This window comes from Triticum aestivum, chromosome 2D, assembly GCF_018294505.1.
Source record: "Triticum aestivum cultivar Chinese Spring chromosome 2D, IWGSC CS RefSeq v2.1, whole genome shotgun sequence".
NCBI lineage: Eukaryota > Viridiplantae > Streptophyta > Magnoliopsida > Poales > Poaceae > Triticum > Triticum aestivum.
Genome location: NC_057799.1, coordinates 79,032,284 through 79,054,297, shown reverse-complemented (window position 1 = coordinate 79,054,297; position 22,014 = coordinate 79,032,284). Strand labels below are relative to the sequence as shown.

The window sequence follows — 22,014 nt, the reverse complement described above, 5'->3', positions numbered from 1 at the left end:
CAAACCGTGTACTTATAAGATGGATCATCAAAGCAATGAAAGATAAAGAGATCAGATAAAGAACTATGCAAGAATTAATCACCCCAGGCTCAAAACTTGTTAAATACCCAACTCACCTTGCATGATTAAAGAACAAAAGAGGTGGCTCTAATTTAGAACACAGCTATAGAACAGCATGAGTACAGCTTCTGACTGAGTAGTACAGTCGATCACAGCTAGTTTCGGCCTTGAAGACTTTCTGCTAGTACAGTTGGGCCAGTTCTTGATGAGGTATCGAACTGTGTTGCTACTGTAGTACATCCATGAAGAGATTTGACCAAAGCCATGGATAATCAAGGAACTAGAAAATAATTTATCACTCCCAGAGCTCAAGTATTTACATCAGTTCTTCGTTACACATTAACCAATCAGGCTAATCTCAGCGCCAGATTTTACACACATATACAAGCACCGGCTCTTATTCATCACCAATCACCACCACCGGGCGGCGATTCCCGCAGCAAAGGAGCCAAGAACAATTCGTTCTCTTCCGTCCATGAGCAGCTAACAATCCGATCCCCAAACGATCGGATTGATTGATTCAGGATACATAAATCATAAGTCAAGAACTCCCAAGAAACCGAAAATGCGCCCCTCTCTGATCTGACTGACGACGAATCTACCAACTCTAACCCTTGGATTCAATTAGCGGCGGGGAAGGATCAGGAGGAGCAGTTGGCGCAGCGCACCAGCCCGTTCTCGTTGCAGTCGCCGCAGCGGAGGGCGCGGTCCTCCTCCTCGTCGAACACCTTGCGGCTGCCGGCGCAGGCGGGGCAGGGGACGAAGCGCACCCCGCCGCAGGCGTCGCAGACGAAGGCCGGGTCCTGCCCCGCGGCGCCCTCCAGGAGGCGCCGGAGCTGGCCGGACTCGTCCAGCTGCCGGACCTCGTCGGCGCCGCCGACGAGCCGGCCCCCGATGAAGAGCTGCGGGAGCGAGAAGGCGCGGCCCCGCGCGGCCAGCAGCGCCTGCAGCTCGCGGCGGAGCGCCGCGTCCATGGACACGTCGCGCTCGTCGACGGCGACGCGGGACCCCCGCAGGATGGCGCGCGCCGCGGAGCAGTCCGCGAAGGTGCGCCGCACCCCGCGCAGCGACGTCGTGTAGAGCACCACCGCCTGCGGCCGCGCGCGGGGCTCGTCCGCCAGCTGCGGCCGCCGCCACCGGGGCAGCAGCCGGTGCCCCTGGTGGTGGTGGTACGTCAGCGACCGCCCGAACTGCGGCCGCGCCTGCTGCTGCTGCTTCTTGCCGCCGCCGCCCTCCGTCCCGCCGGCCACGCCGCAGCCGCCCTCCATCGTCTCCTCTCGGTCCTCAGGGACGACGTGCGGCAGGCAAGGTTCTTGATTCCTCGCGGCTATGGCGGTTACCTCGGGCGGAGGCGACGACGGACGGGTTGGGGGGAGAGGAAAGGGGAGAAAGAAAGAGTCTTGCGAAAGCGAGCAATGAATTGGTTTCGCCGGAAGGTGGATCGAGGTGGGGTTTACTTAGTGGTGGCGTATATATATATTACTCTTTTCTTTTCTTCTCCCGGTGGAAGTTTCCTCGTTGCTTTTACTTTGGTTCTCCTCCTCTTCTTGATGCTGGGTGTGTCAAAAACAACTCAGCTACGAATTCACCAACTAAATCTTGCGAGCAAAAATGGCACGCACAGCCAATTTAGCAACTAATTTCTGCAGAAAAACCAGCAACTAATTGAGAGACAGAGGGCGTTTCCAGTTGGAACCAGCGGGCGATGACCAAAATAAGCATTTTTGCGCATTTCTTTGCTTAGTTTGGAAGCATTTTATGTTTATTTGGTCATTAGTTTTTGTGGTTGCTACTTGCTATACTTTGTGAGTAGACTGAGTGGCTAGCTCTGGCTGGCTAGTATTTGTCCCGGTGTGGCAGTTATTACCGGTGGGAATGGACTTGTGATTTTTGCAACTGGAAAGGAAGGTTCTTGAACGTTTGTTGTGCTCGCCCTCAACGAGAGCCTGTCATTTTCTTCACCCTAACTTTTACTTTTTCTCTATTTTGTGTGAACCATGTTCTGTTGACAGCGCAAATAGGAGAAGTAGCACACGGCTCTCTGTTCGTTTCAGTTCAGGAGGTTTTGACTGGGGCAGATCGTTTTGGAGGACTTGATAGGGACAGAGCATGGACAATTAGCTACTATTTCCCGACCTATAATATGAAAGCGTTTTTGACATTATAGTAGTGTAAAAACGCTCTTATATTGACCGAAAAAAATGCTCTTACATTACGTGAATAGTCCATTTAGATTTGACATTGTGGTGAATTACCATACCTACAAAAAACATATTTTACTTATTTTAATTATATGACTACCTATTCTTTCATACTCATCGTATTCTAGATTTTGGTAAGATTTAATTTGATTTGACTATGGGTAGGGGAAGACAATAAATTTTTGATTTACTTGAGATTCTTATAAGATTTGATTTGATTTCGGTGTGTGTAGGGGAACGCAATGAAAGTTTTGATTTAGTTGAGATTTTAGTAAGATTTGATCTGATTTGACTGAGTAGGACGTGGTTTTGGGAAAGTGCCGGGTTAGTTTATATTATTCCAAATTACTCTATTTACGTTGTTCTTTGTGTGTTGCATCGGTTGAGATTATCAAAAAAATCAACAAAAAACCAAAGTGGTAAGGGTGTGTGGGAAGGAAAAAACAGGGGGAGGAGGTGAGGCGAACCTACCAACTCCCCTTTTAATTGTAGAGGTTCGGTCATTTGTAATGGGTCTTGTTACTCATTGCCACATGTACATGCATACTAGAATAGTATAGTTTTCTTCATTTTCCACAAGGCGGTTATTAGATATATCTCTATTTTAGGACATTGAATTTCCACATAAAGTTTTAAGTAAATGTTATAAATTGTTTAGGTACAATCCTGAATAAGGATGACAATTTTACCCACGTATTTGTTAGAATTTTGTACCCATTGACTACATGGATATGGGTATGGTATTGCTCTACCCGCCCCATACCCTACCCATTGTCATCCGCTCTGTTCACTAATAACTAGCCAATTTCCAATGCGTTGCAACGGGACATGCATATTTTAATGGTTCAACACCAATCGTGTCTGACATATTCCCCGCAAAAAAAAAAATCGTGTCTGACATATACCTTACACACCATATTCTTCATTTTGGTAATAATTGTTTTAGTTTATGTTGTCGTAAGGATTAATCTGATTGCGTATGGGTAGAAAAGGCAAGGAATGTTCGATTTGGTTGAGGTTTTTGGTAAGATTTAATTTGATTGATTTAATGCATGACATGGATTTGTAAGATTTGCTTTGATTGAATTAATGTAGAACGTGGTTTTCAGTAGGACAGGAAAAGGAACAAAGATTTAGAATCATTAGTTATTTCCAAACCATGTTTGCCCATAATGCTTACTAAGTAGGGTCATTACTTATTGGCTTATTTCCAACACATTTTAGGACATGTGCACATTTATACCAGTTGATGATCGAGATATATTAGTTATTTTCCTGAAATTTATTGGTTGGTATATCAAGATTCAAGGCAGACTGGTGGATGCTGAATTGTCTTTGATAAATTTTGTTGTCATAAGTTTATTTTCTCCAACTTTTCGCATTTTAATTCAATCACCACGTAAACACATGTTTGTTTTTTTAGTTGGTAAAAACATGGCATTATTGTAGTACCGACAATTGCAAGTTCGTAACCCATCGTAACCTCAAAACAGGCGGAGGCTAATTAGGCAATTACTCAAAAACAGGGGCTCAACAATGATTCTCTGCTAGGGAGGGGAAAGAGATCTGAAGCTTTGCTTGGTTTGATGCTTGCCCATGTTTGGAAATGCTACCAAATTGGCTAACAACCGGTTGATTACCAAATAAACCTTTATAAAAGCTGCCAACTTTTGGCCAAGTTCTGAGATTGCCATACGTTGGAATGCCTAAACATTGGCTAGACACCTTTTAGTGGCATGCATGCACATGATTGTTCATGGTTCAGCTCTCATTGTCCATTTCTCGTTGGTGCTTGCACTGTGTCGGCAGTTGGAAAAACATGTACTGCTATCATACACAGTGGCAAGTGTCGCTGAAGCTCTGGGAACTAGGGAGCATGCATGGGAAGTTCAGTTCAATGCAGAACAGTAGATGCCCGGCACCTCAACCCAGTGCGCAGTGGGCATGCATGGTCCTGGAAGATCGTGGACCCAAGCGTCCAACTCACCCGAGTTATGTCTCGGCCTCTTGGGCCCCCGGTAATCTGTCATGCATCGCTGTTCTTGATGAATGAATGAAGAACACTGTTTAGAGTTTAGGACGACTGAAGATTTGCTGGTTATATATGGGTTCCATGCTGAACAATTTGCAGCTGGAGATTGGGGAGATGGCAGGTGAGCAGTAGTCTTGTTCATTTTGCCGTCTTTATGTGAAAGGAAATAATATTATGGCCCCCTCAGAAAAAATACGGCACCGGTCACCGGTACCATGTAGTATTGCTCGATGCAGAGGTTAGGGGTTTACCCTCTCTTTGAAGGGGAAAAAAACCTTCTTAATGTACAACAGCTGAATATAAATATTCGATCCGGTTAAAAAACAGCAGTTTCATGGATTTTATTCTGAATTCCAAAAAAGAAATGCAGACTGTGAAAGGTCCTGATGCCGTTGAGACCAAGTCGGAGGAATACATACGTGGTGAGCCAGCAACTTTTACTAACGAAAGGGAATATCTCTGAAGCCTGAACGTGGGAAGTGTGTTCTTCAGACGATAGCGAGAAGAACGGGCCACACGCACTGACAACGACGGCTTTCTGCATAGCATCGCCGTAGTGGTCTCCTGCTCGGGCGTTCCACGCGGGGTGGCGCTCGCGCGACTTTTCCAATACGCCGGCCCTCCGATACATCGACGTCTCTAGTACGTATTTTTTTTTACTACTAAAGCAGGCGTAAACATTTACAAATGCAGTTCTCTTCTTGGAGAATCTAGTGTGATCCTATCTTTTGTTCTTCTCTATCCACCCACCCACCTTGCCGCCTTGCTGTAACTTCTTAACCTTTATGATTTTGAGGTCATAATAAAGTTCAGGCAGGCGTAGCCCTAGTAAGAAAAGAAAAAACGTACTGTAAAACGCACGCAAGCTGTGATGAGAGTTGACAATATAGTCAACGTAGAACGCACGCAGGCCGTGACGATGATAGGTTCACGGATCACTGTCCATGGTAAGAGACTTTATCCGTGAGAGCTGACAATGGTTTCCACCCACATTATCTTCCCCTTGCCGTCAGAGTTATAAACTCCGGTCTGGAAAGAGAAAGAGAAAAAGCTTATAATTTGCTGAAGGAGCAAAAACCTTCCGATTACATCTCTCTTACAAAATAACTGCATGGTTAATCTTCCTTCCATTGTCTAACACACGAGTAAATAGTCGATGGTGATGTCTTGCAGGCTTCGGAGAAGAAAAGCATGGCTTACGCCTTACGAAAAGAGCAAGCCACACACACACACAAACACAGAGAGGCTTAGCATGCCTTGTAAGTAAAGCCAGCCACGGAGACCAAAGACATCGAGGCTCTGGAGTCTGGATCGCACGTCGCCAGTTCCACTCAACGCCGCGGTGCTAGTGCCTAGTGGTAGGTAATGCATTTTACACAAGCTACTCCTACTCACCACTACTAACATTCAGCCTTTTTAGACGATAATTAAGCAAGCAACAATCATTGTTCAGCTTCGGCTAAAGTACACACACTCCATGTACATCTGCACGGCTAACCGTTCCTGAGGGACGACAGACTGATGGCGAGGACTGAGGAGGAAACCTAACCCGCTCACTAATTGGCCGCTACTACCTCTTCAAAGAACGCGAGCTATATATCATGTTACTCCTGTTACTGTCATCTCACCGGCCGGCGCACATAATTCAGTTACAACTTTTTTTGAGCTGTGCTATATATACACACGACAAGATATGATGGACGACTCACAGACGAGTAAACCGGACAACATATAAAAGTGCAGCCACCGATGTGCTAACTAATCAGTGGGGCTAAGTTTACCCATACATAGCTCTCGTGGCACAATCATGCATGGTGTGCTCCATGCATGCATGCATGCATGTCGCACTGGGCTGTTATCCGTTCGGTGGACTGTAGGCTTCAGCCTCCGTCCTACTGCTCAGTGGTCCGCGTCATGGCTACCTGACGCTGGACAAGGAGACAGGGGTCCGGATGGCCGTCCCCCTCGCAACAGCGAACGATTCGGACTTGGGAGGAGACAGCAGCAAGGAGACGATAAGGATTAATTGGGGCACAGTATCGAGTCGCGATTTAGGCCAGTTATCATTGACCATTCTCAATCATTCTCCTTCGTGCTGCTGCTACTGCTCGTCGCCTACGCTGACGGACTTGGGCGGAAGAATGTGCCCAAACTGTTACAGATGGTGTGGTGGACGGGTACACCAAGGCTTAGCAAATCAGGAGAAACCGCAAGTGTAAAATTACTGCGAATTTCCGGTTTTTGGTACACTCTGTATGCCAAACTGACTGAAGTGTTTATTCCAACAATTTTTTAAAATAAAATAAAATTCGAGAAGCTATATATTTTTACATTATGAACCTTCGGTTCTACTCTATCCATTTGTTCAAATTTGAACCAAAGCCATAACATTTATTTTGGAACGGAGGGAGTAAATTTAAATTCTTGTACATTGAATGGGTAGCTGCCACAATAAATTTAGATCAACTTTTCTACCCCTGCACCCCGGACGTGCTCGGGCCTTAGCGATTCTTCGCCTCACACCGTGCGCCTACGCGAATTATTCTTTTGTTTTTTTGGTTCATCAACGGTTTTCTACAAGGCGTGATTTTTCTGCCTTTTCTCGATGGTTTATACCTGTTTTTTCTCTTTTTGTCTTTTCCTTTCTTTTTTTTTTCTCTTTTTTGTTTTCATCTTAAAATTCATGAAACATCATTTTATACTCATGAAAATTTTAAAATCCTTGAATATTTTTTCTTTTTTTAAATACATTTTTAAATTTCTAAATAATATTTAAAACTAACAAACATATACTAATTAATGATTTTTTTGAACAACCAAAATAAAAAAATGGCTGAAATGAAAAACGCTAAAAACCGTTCCTCTCGAGCGCACATAGTGCTACATGGGTGGCAGGCCTACCGTCCATTGGGGAAGAAGAATAGCGAGATCATCGGTTAGAGGGCACTCCTTGGAGAGGTCACTCCCATCTTGCATGGTGATAACAAGTGGCACACTGCATGCGCGTCATTTGTCACTGTCTGAAAGTTTCTTTAGATTCGTTTTTTCATAACGTTTTATCTCTTGAACCATGCTTCAAATCATGAACCTTTTTCACTGTTGGATCCCTCGCGTCGAGATCTTCGCAACTAGATCCTATGTTAATAAGTTTCTAAGAACTTTTTCTTTCCCCAAAAACCTGAAAATGAAAAAACACAAAAATCCAACAAACAAAAAAAAATACTAAAATCTGGGAAAAACAGAAAAATGAAAACCCAAAAAAAAACCGGAACCTAGAAGCACAATTGTGCTTTTTCCTTTTCGGGAAGCACGTACTATGCCTTTCACTTTTTTAGAAAGCACAACTGTGTTCTTCCCTTTTCATGAAGCATAATTGTGCTTCTCATGAAAGTACTGACTGTGTTTTTCCCTTTTTGTGAAACACGTCTATGCATTTTCCTTTTCGGGAAGCACATGTTATACTTCTCGTGGAATCACAATTGTGCTTGTCGCAAAACACATGTTGTACTTCTTGCGAAAAGCACTGCTTCTATAAAAAACCTAAGGAAAACAAAAAAAAAGCGGAAAAGCAAATAAATAAATAAATAAATCCAAAAACACATGAATGAGAAAAACACCGAAATCCCGAGGGAGTGCGAGCCTGCGCGCTCCCAGTCCACCAAAAATGACCCCTAGGTTCCCCAAGAAGGTACCCTCCAATTAGTTGCTCTCGAAGAATAGGAGCACCTAAGTGTAATACTCCCTCCGTTTTTATTTACTTCCCATATTAGTTTTGATCTAAGTCAAACTTTATAAAATTTGATCAAAATTTATGGAAAACAATCTAAACTTTCACAGTGACGAACACTGGCGTAGCCAAGCCCCGGGCAACAGGGGCGGCTCCGGGCATGGCAGCAAGTTTGCTCATCGTTTGCATCAGATACATTGTTAAAATTTGTACTGTTCCATATTGTACCATTGAGGTTGGTCTGGGACGTGATGTTGGGCTGGCTACGCGACTAATAACAAATATATATGATATAAAAATATATTCAATGATGATTTTAAAATTATTGATTTGGTATTGTGGATAATATATTCTTTATAAACTTGATCAAAGTTTTTTTTGAGCCAAACTTTTTTTTTGATTTTGTATTTTTCATCTACTTCCATTCTCTATTATCTAGATCACCACTTAAATAAAGCCTCATAACTCAACAGCATCATTTCAAATATGAAATTGCTTACCACACATACCATGTGGTATTTGAGCCAAACTTGATACAAAGCTAATATGCGAAGTAAATAAAAACGGAGTATTTGAAATGGGCTCTTCCCGGACCGAGGCCGCTCCAAGTGGCTCGCCGAGCATGCCGGCCCACGAGATTTTCCCCTCCGCTTCATCCGCTAGGGTTTATGCCGCCGCGCCGACCCCGCGGCCGTGTGCGCCAAGTTCTGTCTCCCGTCATACAACCAGCAGCCTCCGCGCGCCACGCCAAGCAGAGCAAACCCACGCCGCCGCCGCCGCCGCCGCCGCCGTCGTATTCGCCCACGCGCGCACAGAAGACTCCACTCCCTCCTCTCGCAGCCATGGCGGTGGCGGACAAGGCGGTCGCCGGGGGCGGCGAGGCCCAGCAGCCGGAGCCGGAGCCGGAGCCGGCCGCCGAGGCCTCAACGTTCGCCGAGCTGGGCGTCTGCCGCGAGCTGGTGGAGGCCTGCGACGCCATGGGGTGGAAGCAGCCCACCAAGATCCAGGCGGGGGCCATCCCCCACGCCCTCCAAGGTACTACCAGCGCCGCCGCCGGCCATTATGTGTGCAGTTGTGATGGTCCAGGTCGTTGATTCTGAGCTCGGTCCTGCGTGCAGGGAGGGACGTGATTGGGCTGGGGCAGACGGGGTCGGGGAAGACGGGCGCGTTCGCGCTGCCCATCATCCAGGCGCTGCTCGAGCACCGCCAGCCCTTCTTCGCCTGCATCATGTCGCCCACGAGGTAACCATTTCCCCCCTCTCCTTCCTGGGACGTATTTTCTTATCGGTAGCTTGTGTGGAAGCTTACCGTACTGCTGTGGTGGTTCAGGGAGCTGGCGATTCAGATTGCGGAGCAGTTTGAGGCGTTAGGGTCAGCTATCGGCTTGGTTTGCTCAGTGGTAAGTGGTGTTGATACAATTGACTGTTTATTTAGCTCTGATATGAATTATTTTCGACAACCAATTGGATGTGCATACTTTAATATGCTTGTGTTCTTGCGCGGGCCATAGTTTCGATTAACAAGTTGTTGTAATTGCTGGTTGTGAATTGCTAGCTACTCCCTTTGGTTGGCTTGCGGGCATAACGCAAAGAGGAGTAATGTCGGGGCGCTGTTAGAATTTTTAGTGCATGTAGCCTATTTCAATGTGGTGAAGCCAAAGCATAGCATAGCATGGTTATATCTAAATGTTTAAAGACCATAACTAAATTGAATAAGTTTGTTGTTATACGAGCCCATATCGACAATTTCAATTTTTGTTGATGACCTTTCTCCTCTGATTACTTCTGCTCAGTATAATTCGATGAAATTTTCTATCTTCTATTGCATTAAAATGTCTCTTGGTGACCATGCTATTACCTACTCAAATCAAGTATTCATCACCAGTTATGAGACTATTGAGTTACGTGAATCATTTTCAGTTGAGATATTTTCCCTTTTCCAGCTTGTTGGAGGAGTTGACCGGATGCAGCAAGTGTTATCCATTGCAAAACGTCCACATATTGTGGTGAGTATCCTCTACCCAATCCTAACCTAAGACAATATAGGTTATGGATCCTTTGTGCTTTGAAATTGTAAGTGAGGCATGTGATTAAAATCAACACTCAACCATCAACAATGCCCGTTTAAATCCCAAAGTGGAAAAGTTCTAGCATCAGTATTAGCATATACTAATTCTTTTTGGACTTAAGAAATGCCGTTTTGGCCAACCTGTGTCTTCTCCGGTTCTCCAATTAGCCAACTTATCGAGCCTTTTAATGCCCCCTTAACTTCCATTTCTAGTAATTCTGTTTGTGAAGGCTCTTGAGGGATTTACTGATCATAATATACCTGAAGTTAATATACTCCATTCGAAACAAAGTGCATTTAGAATTATAGGTTTTGTCCCAAGTCAAAGTTTTATCAAGTTTTCAGGAAAAAGTATTAACAAATATCTATATGCACTATATTTTGAGAGAGGGAGTAATATAAGTGCTTTTAATTTGGAAAGCCACTGTGGTGACAAGCGCATCCTTGTACTCCTCCGTATCAAAATATAAGACGTTTTTGAACTTTAAAAACGTCTTGTATTTTGATACAGAGGTAGTAAGACCCAAGACTCTCCATTTCACTGAATTTAGCATATATAAGTGCTTCTAGAGTCTAGAAGACATGGGACTTAGGTATACAAGATAAGACCAAGACCTTCCATTGCATACACCAGTTGAAGCAGAGAAAGAACACTTTTGTTCTCTTCCATGGTATTTGAAAACTGTCTTTATCAGGACTTAGCTTGTTTTATGTATCATCTCCTCTAAAATGCAGGTTGGAACTCCTGGCCGTCTTTTGGACCATTTGAAAGATACAAAAGGTTTTAGCCTAACTAAAGTGAAATACCTGGTACACATTCTTTGCAAGTACTCATCTTTTAATTTGTACATCATCCTGCTTTTTCATTTATGCCTAGACCATTCTGATTGTTGGATGTCAGGAAAATGTTTGGTTGTTACAGATAGAACCTGCATTAAAGAAAGGAGTAATGTGCAATATAGAGAAGTGGCTTCTCACAAATCCTACCTCACCTGTTAAAGTGGAAACTTACATTTTCCAGGCAGTGTTCCCCTGAAGTGTTAAGCTAACTAATATAATAAGATATCTTTTCATTTTAATTACTTAAAGATTGTTTTGTCAAGCTGAACCACCCTAGCTTGTGTGTTGTGAACTAGAAATACTTAAATGAATCAGTAGTTGTTTTCCATTGCTTGACTGGTTGTTGTAATAGTTTCTTAGTTGTAAATTGTTGCAAATGTGCTATAGTTACTTATCATAAATATGTGTTGATTATACTGTTCGGAGCCTTCATTGTCAACTATTTCTTTACATAACTAGCTCATACCTCCACAATTTGGACGGAGGATACCAGCTTGTTTAAACTGAGATGCTTTTGTTTTGACATGTCCTCAATCTTCTTGGTTTCTAGGTACTTGATGAAGCTGATAAATTACTTAATTTGGAGTTCAAGGAATCACTTGATGATATTCTGAAGGTCATTCCTAAAGAAAGGAGAACTTACCTTTTTTCAGCCACAATGACCAAAAAGGTTGGTGGTTCAGGCAGTTTTGTGTGAGCCAAAAGGACTAAAACATCAACAGTTGCCATTGTTGTGTTTGTCAGATTGATGTGGCCTTGTTTACCACTTTGTTTGGTGATTGCACTATAAAGTCTTGAGAAATAGTGCACAGATTGACAGTTTGTCATATAATTGCATTGATTCTGGTGAACTGTGCATCATTTTGTATTTCTAGGAGTACTGCTTCAATATGCTCTTCCAAGCTGCAACAATCATGCTTCTAGTCATGAATAGCCTTAATTTTCTAATTGGTGCTTCACAGCTTTGCTACACATACATTTTTGTTAGCCTGAATGCAGAACAGCTTATGAGTTTTCTTTGCAGGTAAGCAAACTGCAACGTGCTTGTCTCAGAAACCCTGTTAAGGTAAAGCCATTCTTCTATTTTAGGCATTCGATAAGCAGCAAAGCGTCAATAGAAGAGGACCTTTTGGGCCGCCTTCTTTCTCTTACTAATATAAGAGGAACTTTTTTTGGGACCAGGTGGAAGTATCCTCCAAATATTCTACAGTGGACACACTTAAACAAGAGTGGTATTTCGTTCCTGCAGATTACAAGGTTAATTCTTGTACTTCTTAATATAATAATGTAATTTTAAGAAGTGACGAAATCCGTTTCTGTACCTCAATATCAGGACCTGTAGTTCTGTGCCCATGTAACTTGTGTGATAAAATGTAGGCCTGCATTATCTTGTTGTTTGTTGGACTTTTTTTGAACAGAGAATTTGGACTTCTATACATTTGATATTAGCAGTACTGATTGAAGCCTGTGTTGATGAAACCATTTGACTAAGATTCTACTCTACATTTAATAAACAATCCTGATAAAGAATGCCCATGCCTATACCCTTGGACTTCAGGAGATTAGTTTTAATCACATGCATGTTCTGCTTTGAGATTATATTTCTCTATTTACTAACAGTGGCTCGCGTACTGATTTCCCTTTTGTTGTTCTTTCGCCATTTTCTATTTCAGGATTGTTATCTTGTTCATGTTCTGAATGAGTTGCCAGGGAGCATGATCATGATCTTCGTGCGGACCTGCGAGTCAACAAGACTCCTTGCTCTCACTTTAAGGAATCTTGGTTTTAAAGCTCTCTCTATCAGTGGCCAGATGAGTCAGGTTTACTTCTGTAACTTTTCTATCAGACAGACAAAAGTATTTGATTTCCCCATAAAGGCCCTGTTTGGTTCAGCTTTTATCGACGGATTCCGCTGCTGCGCAGCAGAATCTGAACCAAAGGGCGAACCCAGCAGAATCCGATTCCAGAAATCCGCTGCCAAAATCTGAACCAAAAGCGGAAGCAGCCCAGGACGTGCTTTCCAAAATCTGATTCCGCTGCGGGCCAAAATCTGAAAAAGCTGTATCAGCTGGTTTGCCAAATGGCCTACATCTTTTTCACATCAGATTTTCCACAGCTGTTTTTCCACAGCAGATTTTTCACAGCTGCTTTTAGAAATCCACAGCCGAACCAAACAGGGCCTCAGTTATGCAGCCTTTTGAGGCCGTATAAGTGAGCTCCATTATGGACATGTTAGTTTTCTTAACATAAATAATACTTCCCAAGGCAAATAATTATCTTAAATCTTCTCTTTATCAGGACAAAAGACTAGGTGCTTTAAACAAGTTCAAAGCAAAAGATTTCAACATCCTTATCTGCACCGACGTGGCGAGTCGTGGTCTTGACATTCAAGGAGTTGATGTGGTTATGAATTATGATATTCCAATGAATTCTAAGGTTTTCTACCTTGTTTACTTCAGTACCTGTTGCCGATCATCGTATATTGCTTTTATTATTGAGAAGATCGTGCATTTATATTTTGTCACTGATCTTAGAAATTATGCTGCACCAAATGCAGGATTATGTCCATCGGGTTGGTAGGACTGCGCGTGCAGGGCAATCGGGATATGCCGTCTCTTTTGTGAATCAGTATGAGGCTGAGTGGTTTAAGCTGATTGAGCAGCTCCTTGGTAATAGTTTTCCTCGTTGCTTGTCTCGTGGCAACACATAACTGGAGATTTCTTTCTGAAGCCGTCCCCTATTTTCGCAGGAAGGGAAATTCCTGACCGGAAGGTAGATATGGATGAAATCCTGATACTTCGTGAGCATATATCAGATTCAAAGAGGATTGCACTGACGGTATGTACTTGGCGGAGCAATCAATTTTGAAGTGCCCATAATTGTCTCCATAAGTGCTATGACTGCTGCAGTGATACTAAAATCACCATTTTGTTATTATTCGGCAGAAACTGAGGGAGGACGGTGGTCACAAGAAGAGAAGGAAGGTGGCGGAGGACGACGATGATGAAGAAGAGGAGGCTCCAAGAGGCCACCGACAGAAACCGAGGTCTTTCAAGAAATCATCAAGGCGGTGATAGCACTCGAGTGCAGATAAGTCGGAACCTCCTGCCTGATGACCAGTAGAATCCGTACATACCGCTCCACCTCGCGAAAGCTATTTATCGGAATTTTGTCCTTAGTTCGTCCGATGCACCAGCCATATTGTTAGTTACTAAGTTGCACCAGCGCTATCTATGCTACCTTTTGTTTGAAAGTCAGGCCACTTTGAGCAAATAGCCAGTATTTCTCTGTTTGACACAAGATTTTACATCTAATCTATATGAATATTTCACCTTTACATCGAACTCATTCTCTCATGGATGAACTCACTGACTGGTTACACTGCTGTAAATAAATTTTCTTCCTGTGCGCCCAATGAACTGCCACTTTGTAGGCACAGAGTCGGTCTTGGCCATGTCGAACGTGGCCGGTCTTAGATGGAGAGATCGCTGCTTCTGAGCGCATGTGCGACATCGCTGGCGACGGTGATGCAGAAGAAGAGCCAGCCGAGGAGCGCCGCCCTCACCGTCTCCGCCAGGCGGGCCTCCAGCCTCCACGGCACCATGGCATCCAACTCAGAGGCACCCCCTCACTGAATAAAGACGCAGAAATCCCAACGGAGAGAAGAGGATGAATAGTTGAAGAAGGCAGAAATCCAAGTGGGGAAAAGAGGACGAAGAGTTGAAGGGATTAGAGCTTACCTTGATGAGGCGGAGCCTTCTTCCTTCCTGTCTGCTTTTAACGGGCACGAATCTTGACCGACCTGTTGCTTGGAGTAGAAGAGCGTCATATAGGCCGAAAGTGAAAGCTGAAGGAGTTGGTGTTGCAGCCGTGCAAGTAAAGCAACAGAGAAGAAACAGGTGGCCGGTGATGATGGTAGCTAGCCCACCCCTTTCACCGTCCAATCCATTGGCAACAGATATCTCTCGATTTTTATTCCATGCTAAAACATCAAAGCTCTAGGCGCTGTACAGTGTACGCTGCCAAAGAAATTCCGGGAGTGGACTCGCAAGTGTCCGCGATGGAGATGCTTAGCCACAGGGGACGGGCTCTTATCTCAACAAGAGATGGTAGAAACACAAGAGAGGAGATGAGACAGAACGCAGGAACGCCAGGCGATTTTGGTTGAAAAAAGCGGGTCTAGCAGAATCGCCTCCTTCGCTTCAGTGGCATAAATGTTGGGGATCGCTTCAAATCGAGTCGTGACCCTCCATATTTGAAGGCTGTGGTGAGATCTGTGGAGCACACTCCATTTGGAAAACGGTTTGGCGCGAGTGACATTTCGCCCCCCGCTCCTCTTCTCGCCGCAACACTCCTCCCTCGTTGTGGCACCGTCTCCGGACGCCCACAACCCCACAGATGATGTCAACGTTATGGAATCCTCCTCCTCCTGGGCGATTCCCGCTCCTCCGCCGGCCTCGACGACAACCTGCCACCGCCTAGGCCAGCACTTTCTCCACCCTGTCATCAATGGGGTGCAAAAGTGACAAACCCTATGCTGCCACTAATGCGTTAACTCCGGGCGTCGGCCTCCGCCACATGCTCCACGGTGAAGAATCGAAGGAAGAAGGCAAGTGCGTCGGGGTCGTCCCGCGTCCCCCCTCTCCCCTTTGTTCCCAGGGAGGGCGAAACTCGGGCGCGTATCCACTACGTTGCACTCGGAGATTTACCGATGGGGTAAAAAAAACCTTCCTTCTCTTTAGACTGTTCTGACTAACTGCAACGTGATGATGGAAGAATGGTGGCAATTGTGCAGTATGTGTGTGTAGTAATGAATTTGTGCATTTGGGAGGATCGACGTTTAGTAACGATGGATGATTCAATTGCGACCTATAGTTCGTTCTTGATGGGGAATCGGTGGGTCACTTTGATCAATTGCATGTGGAGGGCAAATAGGTTGAACTGGATCAATTTCAACCCTCTGGTTCGTCAAGGAAGAAAGCAATTCAGACCACAAACTACACCACGAAAGAGGATGTTGCTCCTGTGAGGGCATGGCAAGACATCACTCTTGATGTGGTCGTCAACAAAGATCAAACGAGTGCAAACTATCGGAGGCACCTCAAGGAAACACCTTGGGCATAAATCAAACCATACCCTCAAATCTCTCACGTCTGGTGATGGAGAGGAAAGGGTGGCTAAAGACCCAGTTTGGCGTCTAGCGTGGGTCGACCTGACGGAAGGAAGCAATTGAAGGAGATGCTCAAGATACAACGAGCGGCGGAGGTAATGAAAAACAAGATCGCCGAGTTGATGAAGTCAAGGCATGAGTACGCAGACAAGAGAAAGCAAGAAAAGTTGAATATGGAGGAGAGGAAGCTGCAAGAGAAGAGGATGAGGTGGGATGCTATGCAAGCAAGTACATGATGCAAGGAAGAGATGGAGGTGCATAGGCTTAAACTTGAGGATGGCTGGTTGATGCACGACAAGATAACCGAGGAGAACCGGTTGGTGATGTTGGACCGCAATATCATGGATCCAGTGTCAATATTATTTTGCAAGTTCACTCAAGCGACGATCATGCATTCTAGGATGGCACGGAGCGCCCAACACACCCGAGGAGGAGAAGGTGCACATGACGGAGGAGGGGATGGTGCAAACACTAGAGGAGGAGCCAATGACACGTGATTTGTACATTCGGTTGAATATGCATGATGTTTTATCTTTTGTTCATGCAACTTGTTTAAAAAACATGGTTGCTTTTGAATTGTTATGTAACATTTAATTCAAGTATGGAATGAAAACTACTAACAATAAAAATATTTTGAAGACAATACAGTGGCTCTGAATTTGCAAGTCGCCTTGATAGCCTCCAAAATTCAATGCACCACATTTCATATGCATTTTAGTGACTACACATATGACGACTCTGCTAGAACTGATCTAAGCGGCGTGCCCAATTATCCCACAAAACTCGCCAGCTATTTAACCATTGGTAGCAAAAGTAACATTACTATACCGGATATTCAGTTCGGTGCCCATGCTCATCTGATATTCAATTCGATGCCCTGGCTCATCTGCACCAGGTGAACAGTAAATTCAAAAAAAATTATTTTTTGAGTGGAAGATGTTCCAATGCGTGATGTTCACGCCAAATTTCAGCTTGTTCGGAAATCTGAGGAGCTCATGGCAAAAAAGATAAAATCCGTCAAAACAGTACGTAAACAATAAACTTTCTTACAACCCTAAAATTTATTTTTTTGGATGAGAGCTACTGAAATGACCAAACTACACGAAATTTAGCACGGACTTCACGCACATGAGCATCTAGCATCACATTTTTTTTCATTTTTTTATTGATTTTTAATTATTTTAAATGAATTTACTGTTCACCTCGGGTGCAGATGCACCCGAGAGCCAAAATGCCGGGTTGTTACTTTTTCTTTGCGGGTCAAACGAGATTATATTGATCAAATGAAAGAGATACACACTACATCCTTAATCAAACTAGACACAAGGAAAATAAGCATGTGGGTGGTTTTTGTATTTATTTATCTATCTAGATGGAACATGAGGCATACGAGCGTTCCAAAAAAAAATTTGCCTCTGGATTTAGCATGACATTTATTGAGTTTAGATTTTTTTTAATATCTTATCTATGTTTATCTCGAAGTGGAGAGGACATACAAGAAATAAATAATCAAAAATCTTCTTGGTGAGGTCTATCTCAAGATGTGGACTTCATTGGATTATTGCATTGATGCTCGAGTCAATTATTATCTTGGCTATGGTTCACTTTTATTCTGCAAAAGAAATGTTTGTTATTAAATGTTTCTAGAACCGAAAGGGACTAAATATCTAGTGCAGTAGAACTTATGGTGCATCACCTGCTGACCTTTAGGCGTCGAACTATGTATCCTTATTTGAAACCGACTATCCTCCAAGCTTCTAAATCTCATGAAATACGACAGATATATCAGTTGTGGGGCCTAACGATATAGATATAGCATATCATTTTGTATTATTTTCATACATACCATACGATATAGACCGAAATATCGACCAATATGGCCGTTATCTGAAGGATGTGTATCGTTCATATTTAGAAGACCGATCATAGATGACAACAATTCTTCCACGGAAATAAGTGAACAAATATAAGATTTTATATTTACAACTTTATAATGTTGTCAAAGTCATGCATAACAGTTTGTAAGAACGCATATATAATGTATTCATTTTAATAAGGATTTTGTGAATCTTTTTCAAATAGTTTCTTGATTAACAAGTCAATATACTGAGAACTAAGGCCCTGTTCGGTTATCACCCACTCCCGGAATTCGCGGAGCGGGGGAACTGCAACTCCACCATTTTGAACTGCAGCTCTGCCAACTCTGCTCCCGGAGTTGTGGAGCGGAGGGATACCGAACAACGCCTAAATTTGTTATGCCGAAGCATTGACATCATACATTTTTTATACTAAAAACATATGTTTGAACAAGAGTAATGGAAAAAATTTCAAATTTGTTCTCTTCAATCCGGTATGCCAAAGTCAAATCGACACAAACTAGATATCTGATATTGTGAGTCTATTATCCTCAGACATTATAAAAAAACATTAAAATAATTCGGCTCCTGACTCCTGACAGCATGTGAGGTGACCGACGACAATAATTATTTGCTAGGCCATCTCATCATGGGACCAACACTTCAGATTAAAAGTGGAGCTAGACCCCTAATGGGTTTAGTTAACTAATGACAAAACCGTTAAGGTGTAATGATTTATCAAGTATTTCAGGTGGTAATTTCGCCAAAAAAAAAGTTATTTCAGGTCGTAGTCAGTGATGCTAGTTTGGAAGTAACCATGCTGACCCCCCAAAATGAGCAAAGGAACAACACGCTTTAGTTGAAAATTTACAGGGAGCATCTGCTCAATGAGTCTTAACTCTTAAGGACAGCCGTCTTCTAAAGACGAGCACTACTTTGGAAAATCGCATCTGGTTACCCTCCTGTAAATCAATCTGTAGACGCAGAGTCGGTTCTTCGCCGTCGGCCATGCCGAACGCGGTCGGCCTTAGACGGAGAGATCGCTGCTCCTGAGTTGGCGTGCGACGTCGCTGGCGACGGTGAGGCAGAAGAAGAGCCAGCCGAGGAGGGCCGCCCGCACCGTCGCCGCCAGCCGCGCCTCCATCCTCCACGGCACCATCGCATCCAAGAACACCACAACCTCGCTTCTGCAAGCAGCTCCCTGAATAAGGACCCAGAAATCAGCCATGACGGGGAAAAGAACATGAAGAATTGAAGAGAGAGAGAGAGAGAGAGAGAGAGCGCTTACCTTGATGAGCCAGAACCTTCTTCCTGTCTGCTTTTAAGGAGCATGAATCTTCACCATCCTCTTGATCTTGGAGTAGCGGAACGTCGTTAGGGGTTGAAAGACGAATGTGGAATCTAAAGGAATTGGTGTTGCAGGCGTGCAAGCAAAGCAAGAAGAAATAGGTGGCGGATGTGGTAGTAATGGCAGTAGCCATCACCCATCCCTTTCACCTTCCGATCCATGGCAACAAATATCTCTCGATTTTTATGCTAAAAATCTACTCCCTCCGTTCTCAAATTTAAGTCTTTTTTAGAGATTTTAACAAGGGACTACATGCGAAGCAAAATAAATGAATCTACACTCTAAAATATGTCTATATACATCCGTATGTTGTAGCTCATTTGAAACCTTTAAAAAAAATTATATTTAGGAACGGAGGGAGTAAGTTCTATGCACTGTATACTGGCAATGATAGCCCGACGGCTGCTCAGGGCATCTACAGCCAAGTAGGTTGTGAGTGGCCTCGCAAGTGTCTGGATGAATTATATATAGATGAAATATTTTTTGATAATGTTAAATTAATATTAAAGGGCTCTAATAATAGTTACGAGACTTTTATATTTAATTTAATATCAACAGGCCTTAAAAGGCCAAGTGGTGAAGAGCTACTTGGGCCACTTGGGCTCAAATAGAGGTGGCACCCTTTCCCCCACTTGTGGAAAGAAGGGGAGGCCGAATTAGAGGGGAAATCCCCCTCCTCTTGGCCGGCCAAGGGAGAGAGACTTTCCCCCCTTTGTGTGGCGCCCCCCTCTCTCCTCTCCAACCTATATATACAAAAGGTTTTGGGCACTTTTGAACACACAAGTTTTGAAGCCTCCTCTAATTCTCTAGTTCTAGTTGGTCCTAGTTGATCAATAAGAGCTAGGCCTAGATCCTCTAATCCTCATAATTGAAAGCCCAGTGTGGTTCTAATCTCCTCCGGCTAATTCTTCGGCAATGATTAGCTCTGGACGACGAAGCATTGCCGGATTGTTAAGACTGTGCGCTTGCAACTCGTACAGAGGCCATGCATTCGATCTTCCGTTCGAGGGACTATTTGTTGGCGGTTCGTGGGATCGTTCATCTATGGTTCTAGGGACTTCAAGTACGATCTTCACCGACTCATCTTCTTCCGCTACAACTCGGAGTCTGTAACGATCTGATCCAAACCGTTTATCACATCTTCATAGTGTTCCTGGGTGATCGTAGGACGATTTTTTTGTTTTCTACTATGTTTCCCAACATTATACACGCTTACTGGTGGACTCATGGGGTTCTTCGTCAATCGGCACACAAGTCACGTCATGGTTTACCACCTGCTAGCTTCGTCCTCCTGGCGTATAAGCATGCTACTTCTTGAGCTTGCATTGATTTTTCCCTTGAAGAGGAAAGAGTGATGCAGCAACGTAGAGATAAGTATTTTCCTCAGTTTGAGAACCAAGGTATCAATCCAGTAGGAGACAACGCAGAAATCACCTAATACTTTGACAAAAAACCAGACAACTTGCACCCAACGCGATAAAGGGGTTGTCAATCCCTTCACGGTTACTTGCAAAAGTGAGATCTGATTGAGATAGATAAACGGTAAAGTAAATATTTTTGGTATTTTTGGTTTATAGATCGGAAAGTAAGAGATTGCAAAAATAGTAGATCGGAAACTAATATTGTAGATCGGAAACTTATATGATGGAAAATAGACCCCGGGGCCATAGGTTTCACTAGAGGCTTCTCTCAAGATAGCAAATAATACGGCGGATGAACAAATTACTGTCGAGCAATTGATAGAAAAGCACAAAGTTATGATGATATCTAAGGCAATGATCATGAATATAGGCATCACGTCCGTGTCAAGTAGACCGAATTGATTCTGCATCTACTACTATTACACTACACATCGACCGACTCCTGCCTGCATCTAGAGTATTAAGTTCATGAAGAACAGGGTAACGCATTAAGTAAGATGACATGTAGAGGAATTAACTCAAGCAATATGATGAAAACCCCATCTTTTTATCCTCGATGGTAACAATACAATATGTGCCTTGCTGCCCCTACTGTCACTTGGAAAGGACACCGCAAGATTGAACCCAAATCTAAGCACTTCTCCCATTGCAAGAAAAACCAATCTAGTTGGCCAACCAAACCGATAGTTCGAAGAGAATTACAAAGATATCAAATCATGCATAAAATAATTCAGAGAAGATTCAGATAATATTCATAGATAAGCTGATCATAAATCCACAATTCATCGGATCTCGGCAAACACACCGCAAAATAGTATTACATCGAATAGATCTCCAAGAACATCGAGGAGAACATGGTATTGAGAATCAAAGAGAGAGAAGAAGCCATCTAGCTACTAGCTATGGACCCGTAGGTCTGTGGTAAACTACTCACACTTCATCAGAAGGGCAAAAGAGTTGATGTAGAAGCCCTGCGTGATCGGATCCCCCTCCGACAGGGTGCCGGAAAAGGTCCCTAGATGGGATCTCACGGGTACAGAAGTTTGTGGCGGTGGAAAAGTGTTTTCGTGGATGCCTTTGGTGGTTTGGAGATATTTGGGAATATATAGGTGAAATAATTAGGTCAGGAGGGTCACGGGGGGCCTACAAGGGTGGGGGGTCCGCCCTACCCCCCTGGGCGCGCCCTCCGTCCTTGTGGCCGCCTCGTGGCTCCTCCGACTTCATCTCCATGTCTCCTGGCTGTCTTCTGGTCCAAGAAAAATCATCGTGAAGGTTTCATTCCGTTTGGACTC

At 43.7% G+C, this 22,014-nt stretch overlaps 3 protein-coding genes and 1 long non-coding RNA gene across 4 annotated transcripts; 1 reads left to right on the top strand and 3 right to left on the bottom strand.

Annotated features, from left to right (window-relative positions):
* Positions 1–325: 325 nt before the first annotated feature.
* LOC123051733 (uncharacterized protein At5g39865) lies at positions 326–1,517 on the bottom strand. The gene has a single exon (XM_044474698.1). It carries the CDS (start codon positions 1,326–1,328, stop codon positions 702–704), a length of 627 nt encoding a protein of 208 aa, XP_044330633.1. The 5' UTR covers positions 1,329–1,517; the 3' UTR covers positions 326–701.
* A 7,178-nt stretch (positions 1,518–8,695) lies between these two features.
* Positions 8,696–14,264, top strand: LOC123051731 (DEAD-box ATP-dependent RNA helicase 10). Its single transcript, XM_044474697.1, has 13 exons — positions 8,696–9,055; positions 9,139–9,262; positions 9,350–9,419; positions 9,963–10,025; positions 10,823–10,897; positions 11,478–11,597; positions 11,952–11,993; positions 12,110–12,184; positions 12,601–12,747; positions 13,226–13,363; positions 13,485–13,596; positions 13,677–13,765; positions 13,873–14,264. Exons 1-13 carry the CDS (start codon positions 8,863–8,865, stop codon positions 13,999–14,001), a joined length of 1,377 nt encoding a protein of 458 aa, XP_044330632.1. The 5' UTR covers positions 8,696–8,862; the 3' UTR covers positions 14,002–14,264.
* LOC123051732 (uncharacterized) lies at positions 14,191–16,016 on the bottom strand. Its single transcript, XR_006424249.1, has 2 exons — positions 14,668–16,016; positions 14,191–14,558 (listed from the first exon to the last, which is right to left on the bottom strand). It is a non-coding gene; the product is annotated as an uncharacterized lncRNA (long non-coding RNA).
* Positions 16,017–18,787: 2,771 nt separating this feature from the next.
* LOC123048825 (uncharacterized) lies at positions 18,788–19,437 on the bottom strand. Its single transcript, XM_044471851.1, has 2 exons — positions 19,242–19,437; positions 18,788–19,154 (listed from the first exon to the last, which is right to left on the bottom strand). The coding sequence occupies exons 1-2, from the start codon at positions 19,432–19,434 to the stop codon at positions 18,838–18,840; spliced, it is 510 nt and encodes a 169-aa protein (XP_044327786.1). The 5' UTR covers positions 19,435–19,437; the 3' UTR covers positions 18,788–18,837.
* Positions 19,438–22,014: the final 2,577 nt, after the last annotated feature.

Coding starts and splice junctions, on each gene's coding strand:
- LOC123051733 (XM_044474698.1), bottom strand. CDS start 1,328: ATGGAGGGCGGCTGCGGCGTGGCCGGCGGGACGGAGGGCGGCGGCGGC.
- LOC123051731 (XM_044474697.1), top strand. CDS start 8,863: ATGGCGGTGGCGGACAAGGCGGTCGCCGGGGGCGGCGAGGCCCAGCAG. Junction 9,420..9,962: donor TCGGCTTGGTTTGCTCAGTG/GTAAGTGGTGTT, acceptor TCCCTTTTCCAG/CTTGTTGGAGGAGTTGACCG. Junction 12,185..12,600: donor TCGTTCCTGCAGATTACAAG/GTTAATTCTTGT, acceptor TTTCTATTTCAG/GATTGTTATCTTGTTCATGT.
- LOC123048825 (XM_044471851.1), bottom strand. CDS start 19,434: ATGGCTACTGCCATTACTACCACATCCGCCACCTATTTCTTCTTGCTT. Junction 19,155..19,241: donor GAAGGTTCTGGCTCATCAAG/GTAAGCGCTCTC, acceptor GTCCTTATTCAG/GGAGCTGCTTGCAGAAGCGA.